We start from the raw sequence: 18,074 nt of genomic DNA on the forward strand, positions 1-18,074 counted from the left end.
CTTGTGCTATGGGAAACAGCCCATTTCAATCCTAAATTACTTTCATTTTCAATACAGTGGGTTTTTTTCTTCTTACTATAAATCCATAATGGAAAAAAGACATGAATCCATATTGTATGGAAGGTTTTATTGATTGCTAAATTGCTGTCACTTACATCAGGTATAGCACTTTAATTCCAATCCAACACAACTAAAAAGAAGCTGCTATTAAAGACTTGTTCCTGTAAGCCTTTCAGTTCCAAATACACATTGTTCTGCACAACTTTCACACTGCCAGCAAACAACAGCGTTTTAGCTGCACAGCTTACACTGTATGCTTCAGCAAAGAGTGATCTGAAAATTCATCACTTTTACTAGTTACACTTTTTTATGTTACAAACAAAACCTATTTTCTTACTTCTCTGCAATTATATATACAGTATAAAACAAATCTCAGGATTTGTGGTAGAAATTATTTGATCCTATACAGAAGACAACATCAAATTTTATGAAATTGAGAACAATAATTATTTTCTGAAATTAGACTATTAAACTGGCATTGCAGCGTAACCCTTTCCAGAACCATGTAAAATACATCCAGTAGACCAGACCCTCCTCTTTTGCTTCACCTTATGACTCACATGGACAAATCTAATGTCATTGTGTATCCTACACAATCAGGCCTATGTGTGTCACAACTGAGTTTCCAGGCTTACTCTGCACTAGAGAAGCACTTTGATGAAATCTGAAAATCTTGATGCATCATAAATAATACTTACAGAAGAACATGTGATGATATTCACATTACTGTCAAGTGGAAGAAAAAACTGCTGGGAAGGAAATGAACAAGTAAATCAAATGTTCAAGAATATACTTAAAAAAAAAAAAAATCACACTTAGAACTGGGGCAGTCTATCATAGAGCCAAGAAGGAGTATCCCAAATAATAGTGCACGGCCTTTAATTTATAAACAAAATCTTTACGGAGGGCACAAAAAAGAAATGTTCTGACAACCACTGCCCCAAGATAGCAGATTACTCCAGAAGTCCAGAGAAGAAACACAGGTTCTTATGGAGACTTTCTGATCTGCCTTCAAAATGATGAAGAGTGGAATAAATGCAGCTTCTAAAGTGAAGTGCCAGTACAGAAAAGACGTGCTAGAACTGTGGGCCATAGCTAGAGCTGTAATTTCTCCTTCCTCATTCCAAACTATCAAAAGAAACAGACACTTCTTAAAAAAAAAGAAAACCAAACCAAACAAAAAAATCCTCAACAATCCCACCTTTTTTCAAGTAAGGTGTTCCTCTCTACTCTGGTTTCCTAAAGAGGATTTCACTGTGAGCAACAAAATTTTGTGTAACACCAATAATTCATTGATTGTGGAATGAAGCATTAGTAGCAACATACAACATGCATAAGCCATAACCTGTATTTTTGTTATATTAGTTAACATGGAAAGAACTGTAATCAAGATCCAGAAAAATTCAAATTACCAGTCAAATAAAAGATGCTTAATCCAACTCATAAATACCAAATATTCCCCTTCCTATTTTGTGAAGTCACTTCTGACAGCAGCTGTGAACTAAAATCAGTTATTTATGCAGCATGGACTCTGCTGAAATGACATTGTCAAACATTCATATTATCAATACAAGACCTCCTATGCATCATAAAAAAGACAAAAATTGTCATAACATAAACAAGTCTTAGTTTTACTAGCTTTTTGTAAATGACATTGCAAATAACTCATCTGTCTAACATAAACCCTAGATTTGAAAGAAGTCAAACTGGTAGAGAATAGAAATAATTATTGTGAACTGCTTGACATCAATGCTTGATATCAATGAGGCCACAGATTTATTCCAGCATCTAGCCAGCGTAACACTTGCCAATGCCAACTATTAACACTGCTAGCTAAGTTGCCAATAAGTGAACGGCTGGACGACAGTGGTTTTCTCCACTGCCCTGTGAAGAGAACGTGCTTTAGAGCAGCACGGACATCACAGATAAGCAGTAGCAAGGAGGCTTTACATGTTTACTGTTTGTTACCTGACTATTTGTAGAGCCAATGAAAGATTTGTCCCTTCAGAAGTACAAATTATCTTTCAGTAACAGTTTATTTTAAATTCCTTCCTAAGATCATGGGAAGACGCAATTGTGTAGAATTAAGGCTTAAATGACTTAAGAGCTTTTCCTCGAGCTCAGTTTTAAAAGTTCACTGCACTCTACTGTCATATATGCTTTAGATAAATGGAAAAAACCAACAGTTCATCTACAAAGAAAGTCAACTGGTCCTAACCCTGCAGTGACTGCAAACAATACGATTTGACAGTGGTTCCTGCTACAGAAGGCCCACTCTGAAATAACATAAATGAAGATGAGTGCTTCCATATGAAAGCTTTCCTGGGGAAAGATACACTTTGAAAATCCATTTCATTCAGTAACACAGCACCACCAATGCTCAGTGGCTGTGTTTTTAAAGCAAACTACCTTATTATTGTGTTGTCTCGCTTGTTTCTAAATTACTCTGTAACTCTAATTTAGTATAGACTTAGCCTATGTACAGTAAACAATATTGGTCTAAAATATGAAAGCATCCCCAAGGAATTTCCAGAAGATGACTTCTATGCATAAATTTGCAATTAACTTTTCAGGTCAAACAAGGGTGTTTCAGACAACCTAGCTCATCAAAATATTTTTATAAGAGTCTATTGAGTCTAAGTCTAAAAAAATAACCACCTGCACACCTATCTTTTTCATGAACCCTGCATGCTCCACAAAGTTAACAGATTCAACTGGTTTGCTGGAATCACAACAAAAAAAGACAAAAGGAAAGAGAAATAAAATTTATTATAAAACATGTTGAAATAGCAATGACTTAACTGACTTCTTGCTCTGCTGTTCTAGGCAGAACAAAATGCGACTGAAAGCTCTCAGGAAAGCCAAAACAAAATTACAGAAGTAGTATGTTGCTGCACTAAAATCGCTTTCTCTTGATAATTTCTGGTTTCCAGCTGACAGGATGGGTTTCTTCAGTCTAAAGGAAAAAAAAAAATCTCATAAGGATTATTTTAAACTTCAAACTCACCTATAATTAAGGTTTAGTTTAAAATATTACTTATGAAGTATCCTGTATTCTATTTCATATGTAGCATTATTAATACCTAATCTACAATGTAATTAATTTATCCAAATTAAATTTTCTATCATCTCACTGTCTGAAGTACATAGCAGTACTTGTTCTGTTCTTGTCACTTTTTTTTCCAACAAGGAAAAAGATCAGGTTGCCAATGGCATTTCCAAAACAACACTGTATCAAAGCACAGGAACAGGAGTAGCAAGCAACAGTCCTTCCAGACGTATCTACATCAGTACTGGTCGATGTCATTGAGGGTATTTTGCCCAACTTCAAAACGGATAAAACATTCCTGATTCTTTTTATCTGAGAGTTGCTCCAAGTCTAATTCAGTGCAAAATTCCAATGCTTAATAAAAATCCTTTTATTCTTTATATTGAAGACATACACTGATAAACTACACAATAATCTACTGTCTTCTCCACTGGTAAATGAATTCAGATTTTAGAGTTAACAGTTTGAAAATAAGCTATTTATTCTAAATTCTAAAAGTTGTCAAGGCCAATAACCAATCCAGATCATATAACTAAGTGCAATAAACCTTTGAAGTGCAATCCTTTTGCTGATCCCCATGTTTTTATCAATACAACCCCACAGTTCCCCATTGGGTTCAAAACCCGAAGTATGTTATTGTATTCAGATTTCTCCAAACTTCACCACAAAGGCCTTTTGCAAGAGTTCACAGACCTGACACTTGTACTCCAGCATATAATAAGAATTAGGAATGCAGAAATTAACTACTGTCCTCTTAATGCTAATGCAGAGGTCTTTCAAACCTCAACAAAATGGATTACATAAGTCTGAACATGTCCCCTACTGACATGTGTTATATTTGTCTGAGTTTTTTTGATTTGATGAAAATACTTTAAAAAGACACTTTCACATACCGCAGTATCATCTTCTTTGTATACTTTTATGGTTTTATCAGCTTCAGCAGTTAGCAATCTGCTTTCTGACTGGTCAAAAACACAAGCAAATATTCCTGATTCGCTGTCCAAAGAACCCGGCTGTACAGCTGCATGCACTCTCTGGAAATTGTATCCAGTTCTCCAGTCCCAAAGATGCATAGTACCATTATCAGCTACAACAAAAAACAAATAAACTTAGTATTTTGACCAGTTAATTTCTATCTGTTTTCTAGAAAGAGTATCATGAACAACTAGTATATACATCAGGAATACATCTCACAACATTCATGCAGAACAGCTCAGCACACCCCACAAGTTTTCCTATTTTCTGCTTTTTTTCTTCTTCAGAGTCTCATCCAGATTTTCATCAGATAGCCCAGAGAGATGATAAACTACATCACAAGGCAATTGCAGCAAGTTGCTTTGGAAGCACAGTAAGGACTGGCATTCTGAATTTCAAGCTCCCTGAACAGTAGCTCCACTAAAGTTGAATGAAGAAGCATCATCCTACCAAAGAGATTAAGGACAGTAAGGACTTTTACATCATGCAAAGTAGGTTTGATGTTTGCACAGGTTTTATTCCAAATCTGGTTTAAACCTCTGCCAGTATTGCTGCTGCTGGCATCAGCTACAGGGCGTTCACAGCAATCTGAACTCTCTATTCAGAAGGATGTTCTCAAGATAATTTCTCAGTTACAAAACCCAATATCCTTCAAAAGCTCTATCTAGCCAAAACAGATCTATTAAAATTTCAATTTCTCCACAGCTGCCAGCTAAACAAGAAATCCAGATGTTTCAAGAAGGGTGTTTCTACAGTAGAAAACTCCAAGGTAAAATCAACTTCTTTTAATTTGGCATCACCTCCTCTGAAGATGCTGTAGATAGCATGAAGATGTAAAGAGGAGAACTCAAATTTTAATTTTAAAAAGTCACAACTAATATTATTAAAATGACAGTGGGTTTTTTATGTGGAAAAGGAGAAGGTATTTTCTAAGACTCAGCTACTACTAACATAAAAAAGTCTTACAAAGATGTTCTAAAAGTGTCTTCAAATAATAATAAGGAAATATAAGTCCATTCCAGTATTCTGCGAAGTTCTTGCTCCAACTGTGAATGAGCCAATTGTCAAACACAGCTTTATCCAAATTTTAAAATCAAGGGCCCATTTTACATATACTTGGAAACATAACCAGAGTAAGGCAACAATGTAATTGGCTGTTTTCCAACTCCTGCTTAGCACAGTCCCATCTTACTCCACATCCCTAGCCTACAGGACAAACAATATCCAAGGGGACCAAATGGGACCAAATGCCTTATTCCCCATCAGATTCAGCAAGATGTTTCTATATCCTCTATCCAGTCTCACTGCATCAATGTGCAGCTAACTCTAGAGTAGGCACCGATGATTAGCAGATCATAAAGGATGGACTCTGGAGCCTTGCAGCAGCGGCCAGATGAGAAGAGGAAACCTCTTCCATGCAGCACATTAGAAGTCCTTCAAATTTATTTTATTTGCATGCAGCTCAGAAACATCCAAGAAGATGAAAGTGGCCCTATTCACTATGAAATGAAATGGTGTCCTGCAGCAGGCTTACAGGCCTAGGTAAAGCAGAGCTCTGTGAGCATCTCTGCCTAAGGACCTCCAGCCACATGGGCATGGGGGAAAGGAGAGGAATGTATATTTCTGACTTTTACCTCCTGAGACCAGAACACCATCAGAATTTACAGCCAGCGTGTTTATAATAGCATTGTGACCAGAGAGGTTCTGAATGAAGTTTCCATCTGGGAATTTCCACTGCTTAATATTATCTGGAGAACCAGATGCAAATGTGTAACTGAAAGAAAATAAACACAGTATATTAAAGTTCAAAATCGCTGTAGTGAGAGCAAATGTCCTTCATTAAAACTACTGCTAAATGCTAGTTGCAAGATTACTTAATATTAAAACTGCTTTTCTGACATGTTTATTTTACATGAAATTAAGCAATTTTACGAAGTCATGAATTACCTATTCCTATTATTTTTTTTCCGTTTCATAGACTAAACTTTATAATATCCTACACAGCACAGGATTTAATATGCAAGAACTTAAAATGCACATTAAGTTCTCTTCAGTTGTTATCCTGACAAATTTTCAGGTAAAAGGGCATCATCAGCAAAGGTAACAGGAAAAAAAAGACAACAAACCCCAAGCATAGGCTAACGGCTAGTCTTCCAAAATTACATAAGCAAGGAGAAGGCCCTGCAAAAATGTCACTAAGAAAGATCATTTCTTCCACTGAGATACCCTAAAATAAAAATTTCCTTCATTTTAAGATGTGCAAGCAGTTTCATGGTTATTTGGGTAGCACACATAAAAGTCTGTAGGAATACTTTCACTACCACACTGTCCAGGCAATTTGCTGTCTATTTAAAAGATACTACAAATAAAAAAGTGAGTCTTATAAGAAAATGCCAGAATATTTAAAAAAATAGAAACACTGAAATATAGGCTCGCAGCTGCTACTGTTTGACAAGAACACTTCAAGTTTACTTTCAAAAAGGTGTAATTGATGAAGCTGAATCTAGAATTATTTTTTTTTTCAGAATGTAAGTAAAACTAGAGGTTTTTTCTACAGCTACAGATAATAGGCTATACAAGATTTCAGGCACACATTGGAACAGAGTTTATTCATATCAAAGATTCTGAATTTCTGATAGAAATGATAGAATGTAATTTTAAAGTATGAAAGGCACAGAAGTACTGAAGTTCTATGTGAATTCCTTTTCTCCATTGTTTTAAAGGGGATCCAAACAGGCAACTGCTGTGCATCAAAATATAGCATCTAAATTCAGAGCATTTCCAAGACCATCTGCTTCAAAGCTTCAATTCTCACAGTAAGTTTTCTTTTACGGCCAGTTAGATTGAAATGTCTTGTGCAGTGAACCACATATTCAAAACAAAGGCCATTCTATTAACCAGTCTCCTTTAGCATTAATCACACATGTGCAATGGCCCATTACAAAACTACTGCACTTTCTGCTCACAACTATTCAGTTACATATTTATTATTAGCCTTACAAGCCCTGTATCACTGATTTTTAAGGACTGAATGAAAGGCACACACATAAGTAACTCTGTGGGATATAAGACATTCTCAGGATTGCTCAGTACACCAATGCCAATACTAAGGAAGCACAACCAGTGCAATAAAATGTATCTGACAATTGATATGTATATTTTTGCATCATCCTAAGTGCATTACTTTCTCACATTATTATACTCTACCATTCTAGATCTTCACTCACATTGGGTCTCTTCAGCTCTCAAAAGAACTGTGTAACAGAATGAGGAAAACTTACTGTCTTGGATGTAGCACTACTGCTCTTACAGATTTCTTGTGATTTGTTAAAGTAACACGAGTTTTTCCTGCCACCAAGTCCCAGAGCCGTATGGTAGTATCATGACTGCCTACAATGCAAGGAAAATTAAAAAAAAAAAACAAACAGTAGAAACCAACACCTTGACTTTATCATAATCATTACTTTGCTAAGGCAGCCAAAATGATGTGAGACAATAATATTGTGCTAATGCCACCTCTGATGAAGAAGGTGCTGGATTGCAATAGTCTTTTTACTCAGTTTGAAATCTAAGAACTAAGTTACACTGCAAAGCTGGATTTTGACATAATGGAAAAGAAGATGAACACTTAACCATGGTACTGGACGCTCCTTAACTGAAATGGGGAGAGCCAAAATATCACAGAAAATGCAAGTCTCAATACATATTACAACACAAATGTTAACACCAGAAAAAAAAGAAGTGCAGAAAAGCATTCGAACAATGCACAGCCATATTTGCTTAAAGATACCATTAATAGTATGTAGTAACCACTGCATGGCCCAATTTCAACAGAAACTAGTAAGAGATATTGAGCAAATTCTCCAAGATAACGTTATGAACATCACACAATTACTGAACAAACACATTCATCATTAGGTTTTTCCATCATCTTACTCATGAAACCACACCTACTATACCTGTAATAATTTGTGGTTCTGCAGCTTGGCACTTCACAGTTGCTACTGCATTTGTGTGTCCTGACAGTGTGTGCACACTGGCTTTTGTCCTCACATCCCAAATCTATGAATTCACAGCAAATATGTGAGAGGTCAGTAACAGGTGCATATTCTGTGTATTTTAGGCACTGTCATTGATTACATAATTTCCTTGCCATAGTCCTACAGATTAAAAAATGGTATTTAGGTGGTATTTTTCAACCAAATGTTCATCACAGAACTGCTTCAGCTGGCAAATTTCAAGGAGAGCAGGAACCTGCCAGTGAACTTCTACGCATATAAATAATTTAAGTCACCATAGTCCCATACCACCTTCTAAATACTAAGCAATCCTACATATATTATGTAATCTACCTACTAAATTAAGAAATAAAACATCCTGAAGTGACATGACATGTCTGTATTTGGGCTCCAATTTTACCAACAATGCAAGACCAAGCTAACACAAATCATCTTAGTATTTCATCTAGATTGATGTTAACTTTTGCTAAGTGCTCTTTTTTACAAATGGAAGATATTGAAATACACATATCAGGGTGTTTAAACACAACAGTGCTATACTTACTCGTGCTGTTGAATCTCTGCTACATGTCACCAACACATCTATTGTTGGATGCAAGTCTAAGCCATAGACAGCACTTAGATGACCATGGTAATGTCTGATAACCTAGATGAATAAAAACCACACAAACTAGTAATTGAAAGAATATTCTAAATGCTTTGATTTCTGTATTTGCTACCACCAATTCCTTCAATTAAAGAAACCATAGCTTACCTTATTGTATTCAAGATCCCAGCATTTCACTTGTTTGTCTTCTCCACAAGAAAAGAGGTATGGACTTCTTGCACTTACTATCACCCCTCGTACAGTACTGATGTGTCCCGTCAAAGACAATTTCAATTTGCCACTAGCAAGGTCCCAAATCTGCACCAAAAGAGGTATTTTAAGGTAGACAGGAAAAAGCTACACAGTGAGTCTGGGTAAACAGCCCAGATGTAACTGATCCTATTGCACTGTAAGTTAAAAATAGAGTCACAAATATTTGCTCTCCAGATATGACCATGTCATAAATGAAATCTCAAGAAAAGAACTAGTGCTATGACAAGGTAATGAAAGAAAACATGTTCTGCAGTTCATTATTCTGCCAACAGTAAACAAGAAATTGTTTCCAAGGGCTGGAGATATTTTTAAATAAAAAGGAAAAAAAAAAAACCCACCCCCTACAAATGTTGTCAGTCATTTCTTCCAGCCTCTTACCTTTATGGTTCTGTCAGCAGAGCCAGTAACAAACCACTGATTTCCTGGTTCTACTGCAATACATCTCACCCAGCCCAGGTGACCACTGATAACCTTGAGAAAGAACCAAAAAATTTTATACATCACAAATAATACACGTACACCTTTTGATGTAATTTTCCCGCTCCAACACTGAAATTTGCTAGTATTTACCAAGTCAAATGTGAAATCAGATCTGAAGACAACTTGATTTCTACTTCAGTTAAAGAAAGAGAAAACTAGAAATTGACATACACCAGACTTGGGGAATTTGCAATAAGTAAAGATCCTGCTCCTATAAGCAACTTTCTCACACCCTTTGAGAGTCCAAAACACTGTGGCTCAACACTTAAAGCTTTGAAGAGAAAGACTCTACTTTAGCACCGATTCCTTATGCTGCTGTATAGTGCTTATACAAAGAACAATTCTAAAAATACTGGCTATTAAATTACATTTCTATGTAATAACCTCTTCAAGCACACCATCACCTTCTTTTCCTCAAAATAGGGGTAATATGAGAGTTGGACACTTTCCAGCAATAAAATAATGGATCTCACAAGAAACACTCCACCAATACATGCTTTGCTTTCAGCAGCCTTTCTGTTTCTCTAAATTCTCCAAAGTCAGACAGCTAAAATCAAAACCCGTAACTGGTTTCACTGGATGTCATGTTTCATGTACTGTCATACAGCCCATTTCAAAAGATTTAAAACACAACAAAGCTTCTTAGGCAGAAATACTTTGGAAAGCTAAAGAGGACTTTTCTGATCACATGAGAGCACAGACACAAGATTTTAAGATAAGTGTCAAAATTTCTTAATATAGGAATAGAAATGGGCTTTTCTGGGGAGAAATCCAGGAAATAATTCATTTGACCTATTTTGAGTTCACATCTTTCACAACTTCAAACCAAGCTTAGGAAAACCAGTTAAAATGTAGATCTAAAGCAACAGAGATGAAACCCATATTTGGTGTTCCAGCTATGCTTTTATTTCCAAGCTGTCTGAACAAGCTTTTGCCTTGTTGAGCAAGGATTTTGACAACAAACCTTTACTAAAACTGTTTACATGTACAAATAGTCTAGTGAATTGAATTGTTATTCAGAGTATTTCTCTGAAAAGAAAGTGCTCCTAAGAAGTAGGCATTTTTCAATTTTTCATCTGTTTACCATAAATCTCTTATGGATTTATTTTGGTGCCATTTCTTTCAAATGGCATTTATCTTAATTTTTACAGAAAACACATTCAAATACTGCTGTATTTAGAAAACCTATATACTCCTTGGATTTCAAGTGGTTTTCAAAAAACTGTTTTAAAGATTAGCCTTCAGATTTCTGACTAATACAGCAAACCTAACAAATTTAGCATAACACAGCTACAAGAGCAAAAAAAAGGTTCAAAGAGAGAGTGTGTGTATACAACTTAGTTGCAATCACTTTTTGATCACATTTTTGAATCATATTTGATTACATTTTTGCGAATGAGAACAAAAATTATTATTTAAGCTCTTAAATAAAATATGTTTACTTTTTATGCATGCTCGTGTCATATAATTTCTAACTTACTCTGTACAGTTTCCAAGGTGGATGCCACTGAGGTTTGGGCATGGTTGGAGCCTTCTTTGGCATTAATGCAGAATTTTTGTTTCCACCAGCTTCCACCATAGCCTGTAAGTTAAAAGAAGGGTTACTCTTCTGGTTTGTAGCTTACCTCTTTGCCCAAAGGCTAAACCCTTTTTATTCTGCCTTCTCAACTCTGATTAAATTTAGTCAATCAGGAGATCTCCACACAACACACACGGCTCCAGAAGCAATCTGGTCAATACCATGTACTTTTCACATTAGATGTGCAACAGACTCACCACAGACATCCCAGGAGGTTGTGAACGCTCAGATATCCCCGCATGCCTGTAAATGTCACCCACGCCAGCAGCTGTCCGATTTGCATCCAGCCTAGGGTGAATGAAAATGGTTGATGAATTGCAAGCAACTTTCTCCTGCTAAGTGATAAGGCATCACAGGGCTGCATACAGCTGAGTGTTATACACCTCTCAGGATGGAGAATCCACAACCTCTCTTAGCACCCTGTCCAGAGCTTGACCACCCCAAGGTACAGATACCCACAAAGCTTCACCTCTTTTCTCCTCTACCTAAACAAAATTTCCCTTGTCCCAACGTCCACCCACTGCCTCTATGACAATACCAAAAAAAAAGCGTAGAGAAAATGATGCCTGTCCACACTAAAAGCAGTTTTTTAAAGGATATTTCAATTACTCCAGGTAGCTCTTATCCCAGCCTCTGTGATTTGCCTTGCAATTCCCATAGATAACAGTGTCAATGAGGTAACACAGCAGTACCTGGACTGGGAAGCAGGAAGTGCTACAGCCAAGGACTGTGCTGCAGATTCACTTGGCATCCTCTGGACCTTAGTATCTGCTGTCAAAGCCACGCCTTGGAAAAAAATAACACGTCAGAAACAAAGACAACTCTTTTACACAGGAACTCAAAAGTGTATTATACTAACATATACATGTACCTGCAAACAAGGGCCTGACACACCTGTAATATTAAGCCTCATCCTTCAATAACATTTTCACATTCAATTCAAATCTATTGAAATCTTTGTTTTAGTCCAAATCCTTTCCATCTTGATCTACTACATACAAAATTTCTAGAGTATAAAACTGTGTGTTTATATCAGTGGAAACAAGAAAAAAAACCTTCTAATTAGGAGCAACATCCATCTTTTTATCCAGCTTCAACTTCTATGGAAATTCAAACATTACAGAAATAAACATGGTCTTGTGAAGCATTTGCTAACTTAGGCCCTTTAGTTCAATTTATAATCCAACCCTGTGTGGTGCTTGGCATCACATAGTGGTGCCAGAACTACAAAAGGCTTAGTCCCACTGAAGTGAGAATTTCAGGCTATATCTTCAGATTTTTAACATTATCTCAAGAACAGCAGATCTCTTCTTAAAAAAAATTTAAAAACTCTTTGTAAAGTATAGTTTTGGTGCAGACTGGTGAATTTAACTAATTGCTTTATTTCTCCTCCTAACTAAACTTCTGTCAGTTGACAACAAACTCAGTATTTGGGCAAAATATTCAGGTTAAAACAAGAAACAGCAAAGAAAGAAATAAATCTGATTTTTAACCCTGATATATATGATTCTATTAAAAGAACATTGTTGAAACCACTGTGAGAAATTCTCAACCGCACAGTTACAAGAAACGATGCCTGTTTTTTTAATGATTGAGGGCCCACTGACCACTCACATTTGTTAACTTATATGCCAAAACAACAGATTTTCCACTATACTCATAATAAACTTAAGTACAACGAAAGATTAACAGCTAAAACTAAGCTCTTACAAGAATAGAGCAGGATTCATCAGCAACAGTGGCAATTAGCAATGGCCAATGTAACAATACAGAAACATAACCCTTACAAGCATGGAAAAAACCAAGTGACGCTAAAACTACTAAGCCTTTAAGTCTCTTCCCCAGTGCAAGGTGGTGAAACCTGCACCTTTCTACTCTGGTGATGAAAAGCAGGCTACATTCCATTACTATCAAGTATGGATTCACAACAAGAGGAAGCCTGCTCCTGCTAGGATGAACAATGCCTTGTTCATACAGGAAACCAAAAAGTTCATGCAAACACTTGCAAAATTTTACTTACCAGGCCCAGATGGGTATGGGTGTGTACCAGTCACCACATACTCAAGTTCTTGTCCTAAAGAGCAAGAAAATGTTATATTAATAATTACATTTTATACTGCACTGCAAATAATGCACTCAAACAGCAAACAGAGGAAAACAGAGCAGGTCATACATAGCAGAAAAAAGTAACCACTTCCAGTGTACTTAGACATTTCTCATTTTCATTAATTTAATTTGTTCTGTGTGCAGCACACACTAATGTTACCAAAAAATTACTCTTTTTACCAATTAATCACTATAAAAAAATCTACAGCACCCAATAACTCCTTTCCTATAAACAAGCTTTCCCCTTGCTCTGAATCACATATCTCCTGTAGACCCTAGCAAGAAAAATACCAACCAAAAAAGGGTTTTTTTATTTCTGTATTTACTTCCAGTGGATTAACACCGGACTGCATTCTTTAGATTCTACATAAGTGAGACTGTTACAAAAGAAAGGACAAATATACCACTAAGAACAAACTAACCTTGATTTCCAGAATACTGCTTGTGTCCATAGGGGTCCCCAGTGTTGGGGCCTCCTTTCTCCCTCAGGTTCTCTTTGAGAGTGGGCATGTGTAGCACTGAGCCGTACTCTGTACGCAGCTTGACTGCCATTTTCACCTTGTGACTGTGGGAACAGTAAAGCATAACCCTCGTTAAACCCCAGTTTCTGAACTGTTATTAAGTTTTGAAATATTTTAGAGAGGATGTCATAAAACTTACTTTACAACTCTAATATTTCTTTCCTCTCAAAATTACAGTTAACAGTATGGACACATCTGAATTTCTGACGCGGGTGGAGCAATCATTAACAGAGTTTAAAACTTCACAGAGTGCAGCAGCACTTACCTTTCCTCATCCAATGGGATAGGCTTGGCATTATCAGCTACAAACATGTCATGGGTTCTCTTCAAAGACCTGAACACAAGTGTGTGCACAGAATGTTTTTGGACTTCCTAAAATAAAGAAAAGAGCATTTAAATATGTTTGAACAGATTTAAATGAAAAACTGTAAACTGAAACATAAATTGAACTCAGTAGCAATTTTAAATCTCAGTTCTATCATATGACATGCAACCATTCAGTTCACAGAAGACACTAATCCTTTTGGAAACTAAAAAATAAGTCTATCTGTTAATTGCTTTACAGTGTTTATTCAAAACTATATTCTATTCCTTGTAAACTTACAAGACTTTGAAAAGCAAGCCAAAAACTTTGATCAAACTTTCTGCACTAGTATTTACATGACAAATCCATGAATATAAAAGCTTTTATCTCACCTCCTTTCCAGTTCTGTTTTTATATGCAGGCAATAAAGTAACCAATTCTGAAAAAAAAACCTGTAAATTTTCCTTCACTACCACCATAAAAAGAACATGGGCAATTGTGAATTTCTGTACCACTTCACGTTAACATGGCTAATCACAACTCAACAACAGCAGCTGTTGGCATCAACCAATGGAGGAGTAGGTAAGACCACGTTTCCCCAGTAGAGAAGAAGCTTCTGCAAGTAATTTTTGACAAAAGCTTTTCTGTAAAAAAACAGTTCATAGTGTTGCATGGGGCAGCAGTTGTTCCACCTTCTTCTATAATCCTGACAACCCCACATGCTTTTAGAAGGGTGTGATATTCACCCCACAGTAACGATTCTTAGCCTATAAAACCAGGGGCCTTCTCCACAGCTGTACTCCCAAGCCCTCACAAAAACCCCTGAGGTTTCTGCTATGGGCTAACAGAGTCAGTAGCTCTCTGGTGGTCGAGCATGACAGCATCACTCCCCCATAATCACAGAACACGCTGAGTTGAAAGGGACCCACAAGGACCATCAAGTCCAACTTCTGGCCCTGCACAGAACACCCCACAAGTCACACCATGCGCTTGAGAGCATTGCCCAAAGGCTTCTTGAACTCTTGTCAGGCTGGTGCTGTGACCCCTTCCCTGGGGAGCCTGTTCCCCTGTCCAACCACCCTCTGGGTGAAAAATCTCTTCCTAATATCCAACCTAAACCTCCCCTGACACAGCCTCAGGCCATTCCCTCGGGTCCTGTCACTGGCCACCAGAGAGATCAGATCCGATTAGCGCCTGCTCCTCTGCTTCCCCCTGACGAGGAAACTGTAAACTGAAATGAGGTTTCTCTTCACTCTCTTCTCCAGGCTGAACACGGCAAGTGACCTCAGCCACTTTCACAAAGCTTCCTCTCCAGACCATTCATACTAATTTCATTTAGACCTTTATTTTACATTGTGGTACCGAAAACTGCCCCCCAGCACTCGAGGTGAGGCCGCCCCAGTGCAGAGCAGAGCGGGACAATCCGCTCCCTCGCCCGGCTGGCCATGCTGTGCCTGATGCCCCCCAGCACCAACTCCGCAGACGGCACAAGTCTGGCAAAGCAAGCCCGCAGCCCGCTGCCCACTCTCGCCCCAGACAGGCACAGGCCGATGACCCGCACCCTCTGCGTCCTGCGCGCATCTCGCTGTCCCCAGGCCGGACCTGGCGGGGGCTGCGCAGACGGAAAGGGCGCCAAGGTCCATCCCCACAGCGGCCCTCCCCACCCAGGGGAGAGTGAGGGTGGCGGGTGCGGGGCGGCACTTCTCTCGCCCGGCCCCAACCCGCCCCACTGACTCGGCCCAACTCCCTGGTCTCGCCCGAGGAGCCTCTGGGGCGCGACAGAGTGGACGTGCGGGGCCGCTCCCCCCGTCCCTCACCTCCGCCATGGCGCCACCGAACTCCCCCCGCCGCGGCCGCTATGGAGCCGCTTCCGGCGCCTTCCTGCGCCGCACCGGAAGTGACGGGTGGAAGAGAAAAACGAGGAGACAATAAAAGGAGGGGCGGGGCTTATGGCATCCCCTCCGCTCGGTGTACTGGAGGTCGAGGGTTCGAGCCCCGCCGGCGCTGCTGGAGCAGGCGGTGCGAGTCATTTCATCAGCGTGTATAAATATCTAAAGAGGGGTGACAAGAGAACGGAGCCAGGCTCTGATCGGTGGTGCCAAGCAATAGGACACGAGGCAGAAGCTGGTGCACAGAAGTTCCACCTGAACATGAGGAAGAACTTCACTGTGCAAATGATCGTGTACCAGCACAGGTTGCCCAGAAAGATTGCGGAGTCTCCCTCGCTGGAGATACTCAGGAACCCTCTGCACACAACCCTGTGCCGCGTGTTTTGGGATGGCCCTGCTTGATCCCGGAGGTGGGACCCGCTGAGCCCGCGGCGGTCGCTCCCGGCCGGGGCCATCCCGCGGGGCCGCGCCTCCGGTGCGCGCTGCGGGGCCGGGCAGCGGCCGCCAGAGGGCGGTGTCGCGCTGCGGCAGAGGCGCCGGCGCTGCCGGCCGGCCGCGGGGCGGGGCCGCTGCCTCGTCACACCGCGGGCCTGAGCCTGCGCTGGGCCGGCCCGGTTTGGTTCCGAAATTCTCCGCCTTTGCGACTGCTTTGGGTCGTGCAGCTACGGGTTTCAAGTATTGCTTTGCTCGCGAGTTCTCAAGGATAAAGCCACACAGTTTAGAATCACGGTGATGTTGGCCATTATAGCTGGCCTTTTAGGAAGAGTGTCTTGAGTTTGGGTTCACGGGTCCTCATTTGGATGGAGAGTGAAGCATGTGAACGAGCTGGTAACCCCTGCACCCCGTGGCAAAGTGTTGGTTGTGAAAGCGCAGAGGTTGTAATTCTCTTCCAAATGTACCCTGATACTCCACCTGATATTTCACTTGCCTTCATAAGCAGAATAACCAAATGCATCTGTGCAAATTTCACATAGGCACATAATTTCTCCAGATGTACTCATCTGCTCTTAATTCCAGGAAGTCTTGTCCTCCTGAGCAGTAGCTGGGATTTGGTGAACTCATCTTTTGCAGCCACTCCATCATGATGTTCTTCTTTATTACTGAACCAGCCAATTACTCTGTCTGCCTGCATGCCTGAGCTGTGAACATTTTACAAACTGATCTGGGCTAGAAGTAATTCAGTGCAGCATAGTTGGTTCAAACCTGTCATCTTTATTAGCTACAGGACAGTGTTAGCCTGGGATTGATTATTTCTGGTACACGACTTGCCTGCTTGTCATCAAGGTCGTGTCTTTTCTGCAGTTGGTGGGTCATTTCTTGTGGCTGCACTGATGATTTATGTTTAGTAATTTAGGTTACAGTGATGGTAATGTGCTCCACGTGGCTTTGACCCCTAGCTCCCAGTCTAGGTAGAGGTGGGGAAGAGATGCCAATTGTCACTAACGGTGGAGAACTATTGCCAGCTCCGTTTCAAGCCAAGGCAGCCAGGTTTCATACTTAACATGTCAACCTATTTTGGTAGTCCCTCTGGTGAGGCTGGCAATCCCTCTGGATTTCAGAGCTTCTCATAAAGGCCAGCATAGCACCTCAAGAAGGGGGAGCATTGTCTGCTTAAAGTGCAACCTAGAGTGCAAACTCCATAGGGCAGTGTGTCAAAATGGGGCAAGTCTTTCCTGTCCTCTTGGGCTAATGAGGTTAGACTGAGGATACACAACATTTGAAAGGAAATTTGGGGAGAGCTAGGGATTTCAAACAGGTTTGCCTTAGAGTAGCATGACCCTGCTCAATCGCTCAGTTGACTGGTGGATTTGATGTGTGGAAATGGTTTAAAGGCTAGTCTCTGGCAGCATACAGAGTTCTTTCCTTCCTATTGTCTGTTGAAAGAAATCAGACTTATTTCCACCGCCTTTTAAAGGGAAACCAAATTCGAAATACGTGATCTGGTAGCAAAATAAAAAAAAATCCATTTATATTTAGCAAGAAAACTTGTCTGTGCTTTTTATTACTATTATTAGTAGTATTCACATGGCCCTGTAGTTGCTATAGTTGTTCTCATTTTTTTTACAAGTAAACATTCCCCTCAGAAATTTATATCTGAACTTGTTTCCTGGTATCCTTGTAATGCTTTAGAAACTCAGAGAACAAATTAATCTTTTCGGAGATTTCAGAATCCAGTTAGAGGAAATTTAATATTTTTGTTTTTTCTAGAAGGTTTAGTCTAAGGTGAAATTTA

General features: G+C 39.4%; 1 protein-coding gene across 1 annotated transcript; it reads right to left on the minus strand.

Moving 5' to 3' along the window:
• Positions 1 to 2,810: 2,810 nt before the first annotated feature.
• PLRG1 (pleiotropic regulator 1) lies at positions 2,811 to 15,850 on the minus strand. Its single transcript, XM_069013548.1, has 15 exons — positions 15,770 to 15,850; positions 13,914 to 14,020; positions 13,550 to 13,692; positions 13,042 to 13,095; positions 11,714 to 11,807; positions 11,219 to 11,309; positions 10,923 to 11,024; positions 9,341 to 9,433; positions 8,858 to 9,007; positions 8,648 to 8,749; positions 8,044 to 8,146; positions 7,366 to 7,474; positions 5,719 to 5,858; positions 4,003 to 4,196; positions 2,811 to 3,016 (listed from the first exon to the last, which is right to left on the minus strand). Exons 1-15 carry the CDS (start codon positions 15,776 to 15,778, stop codon positions 2,957 to 2,959), a joined length of 1,551 nt encoding a protein of 516 aa, XP_068869649.1. The 5' UTR covers positions 15,779 to 15,850; the 3' UTR covers positions 2,811 to 2,956.
• Between the last annotated feature and the right edge of the window lie 2,224 nt (positions 15,851 to 18,074).

This window comes from Aphelocoma coerulescens, chromosome 4, assembly GCF_041296385.1.
Source record: "Aphelocoma coerulescens isolate FSJ_1873_10779 chromosome 4, UR_Acoe_1.0, whole genome shotgun sequence".
NCBI lineage: Eukaryota > Metazoa > Chordata > Aves > Passeriformes > Corvidae > Aphelocoma > Aphelocoma coerulescens.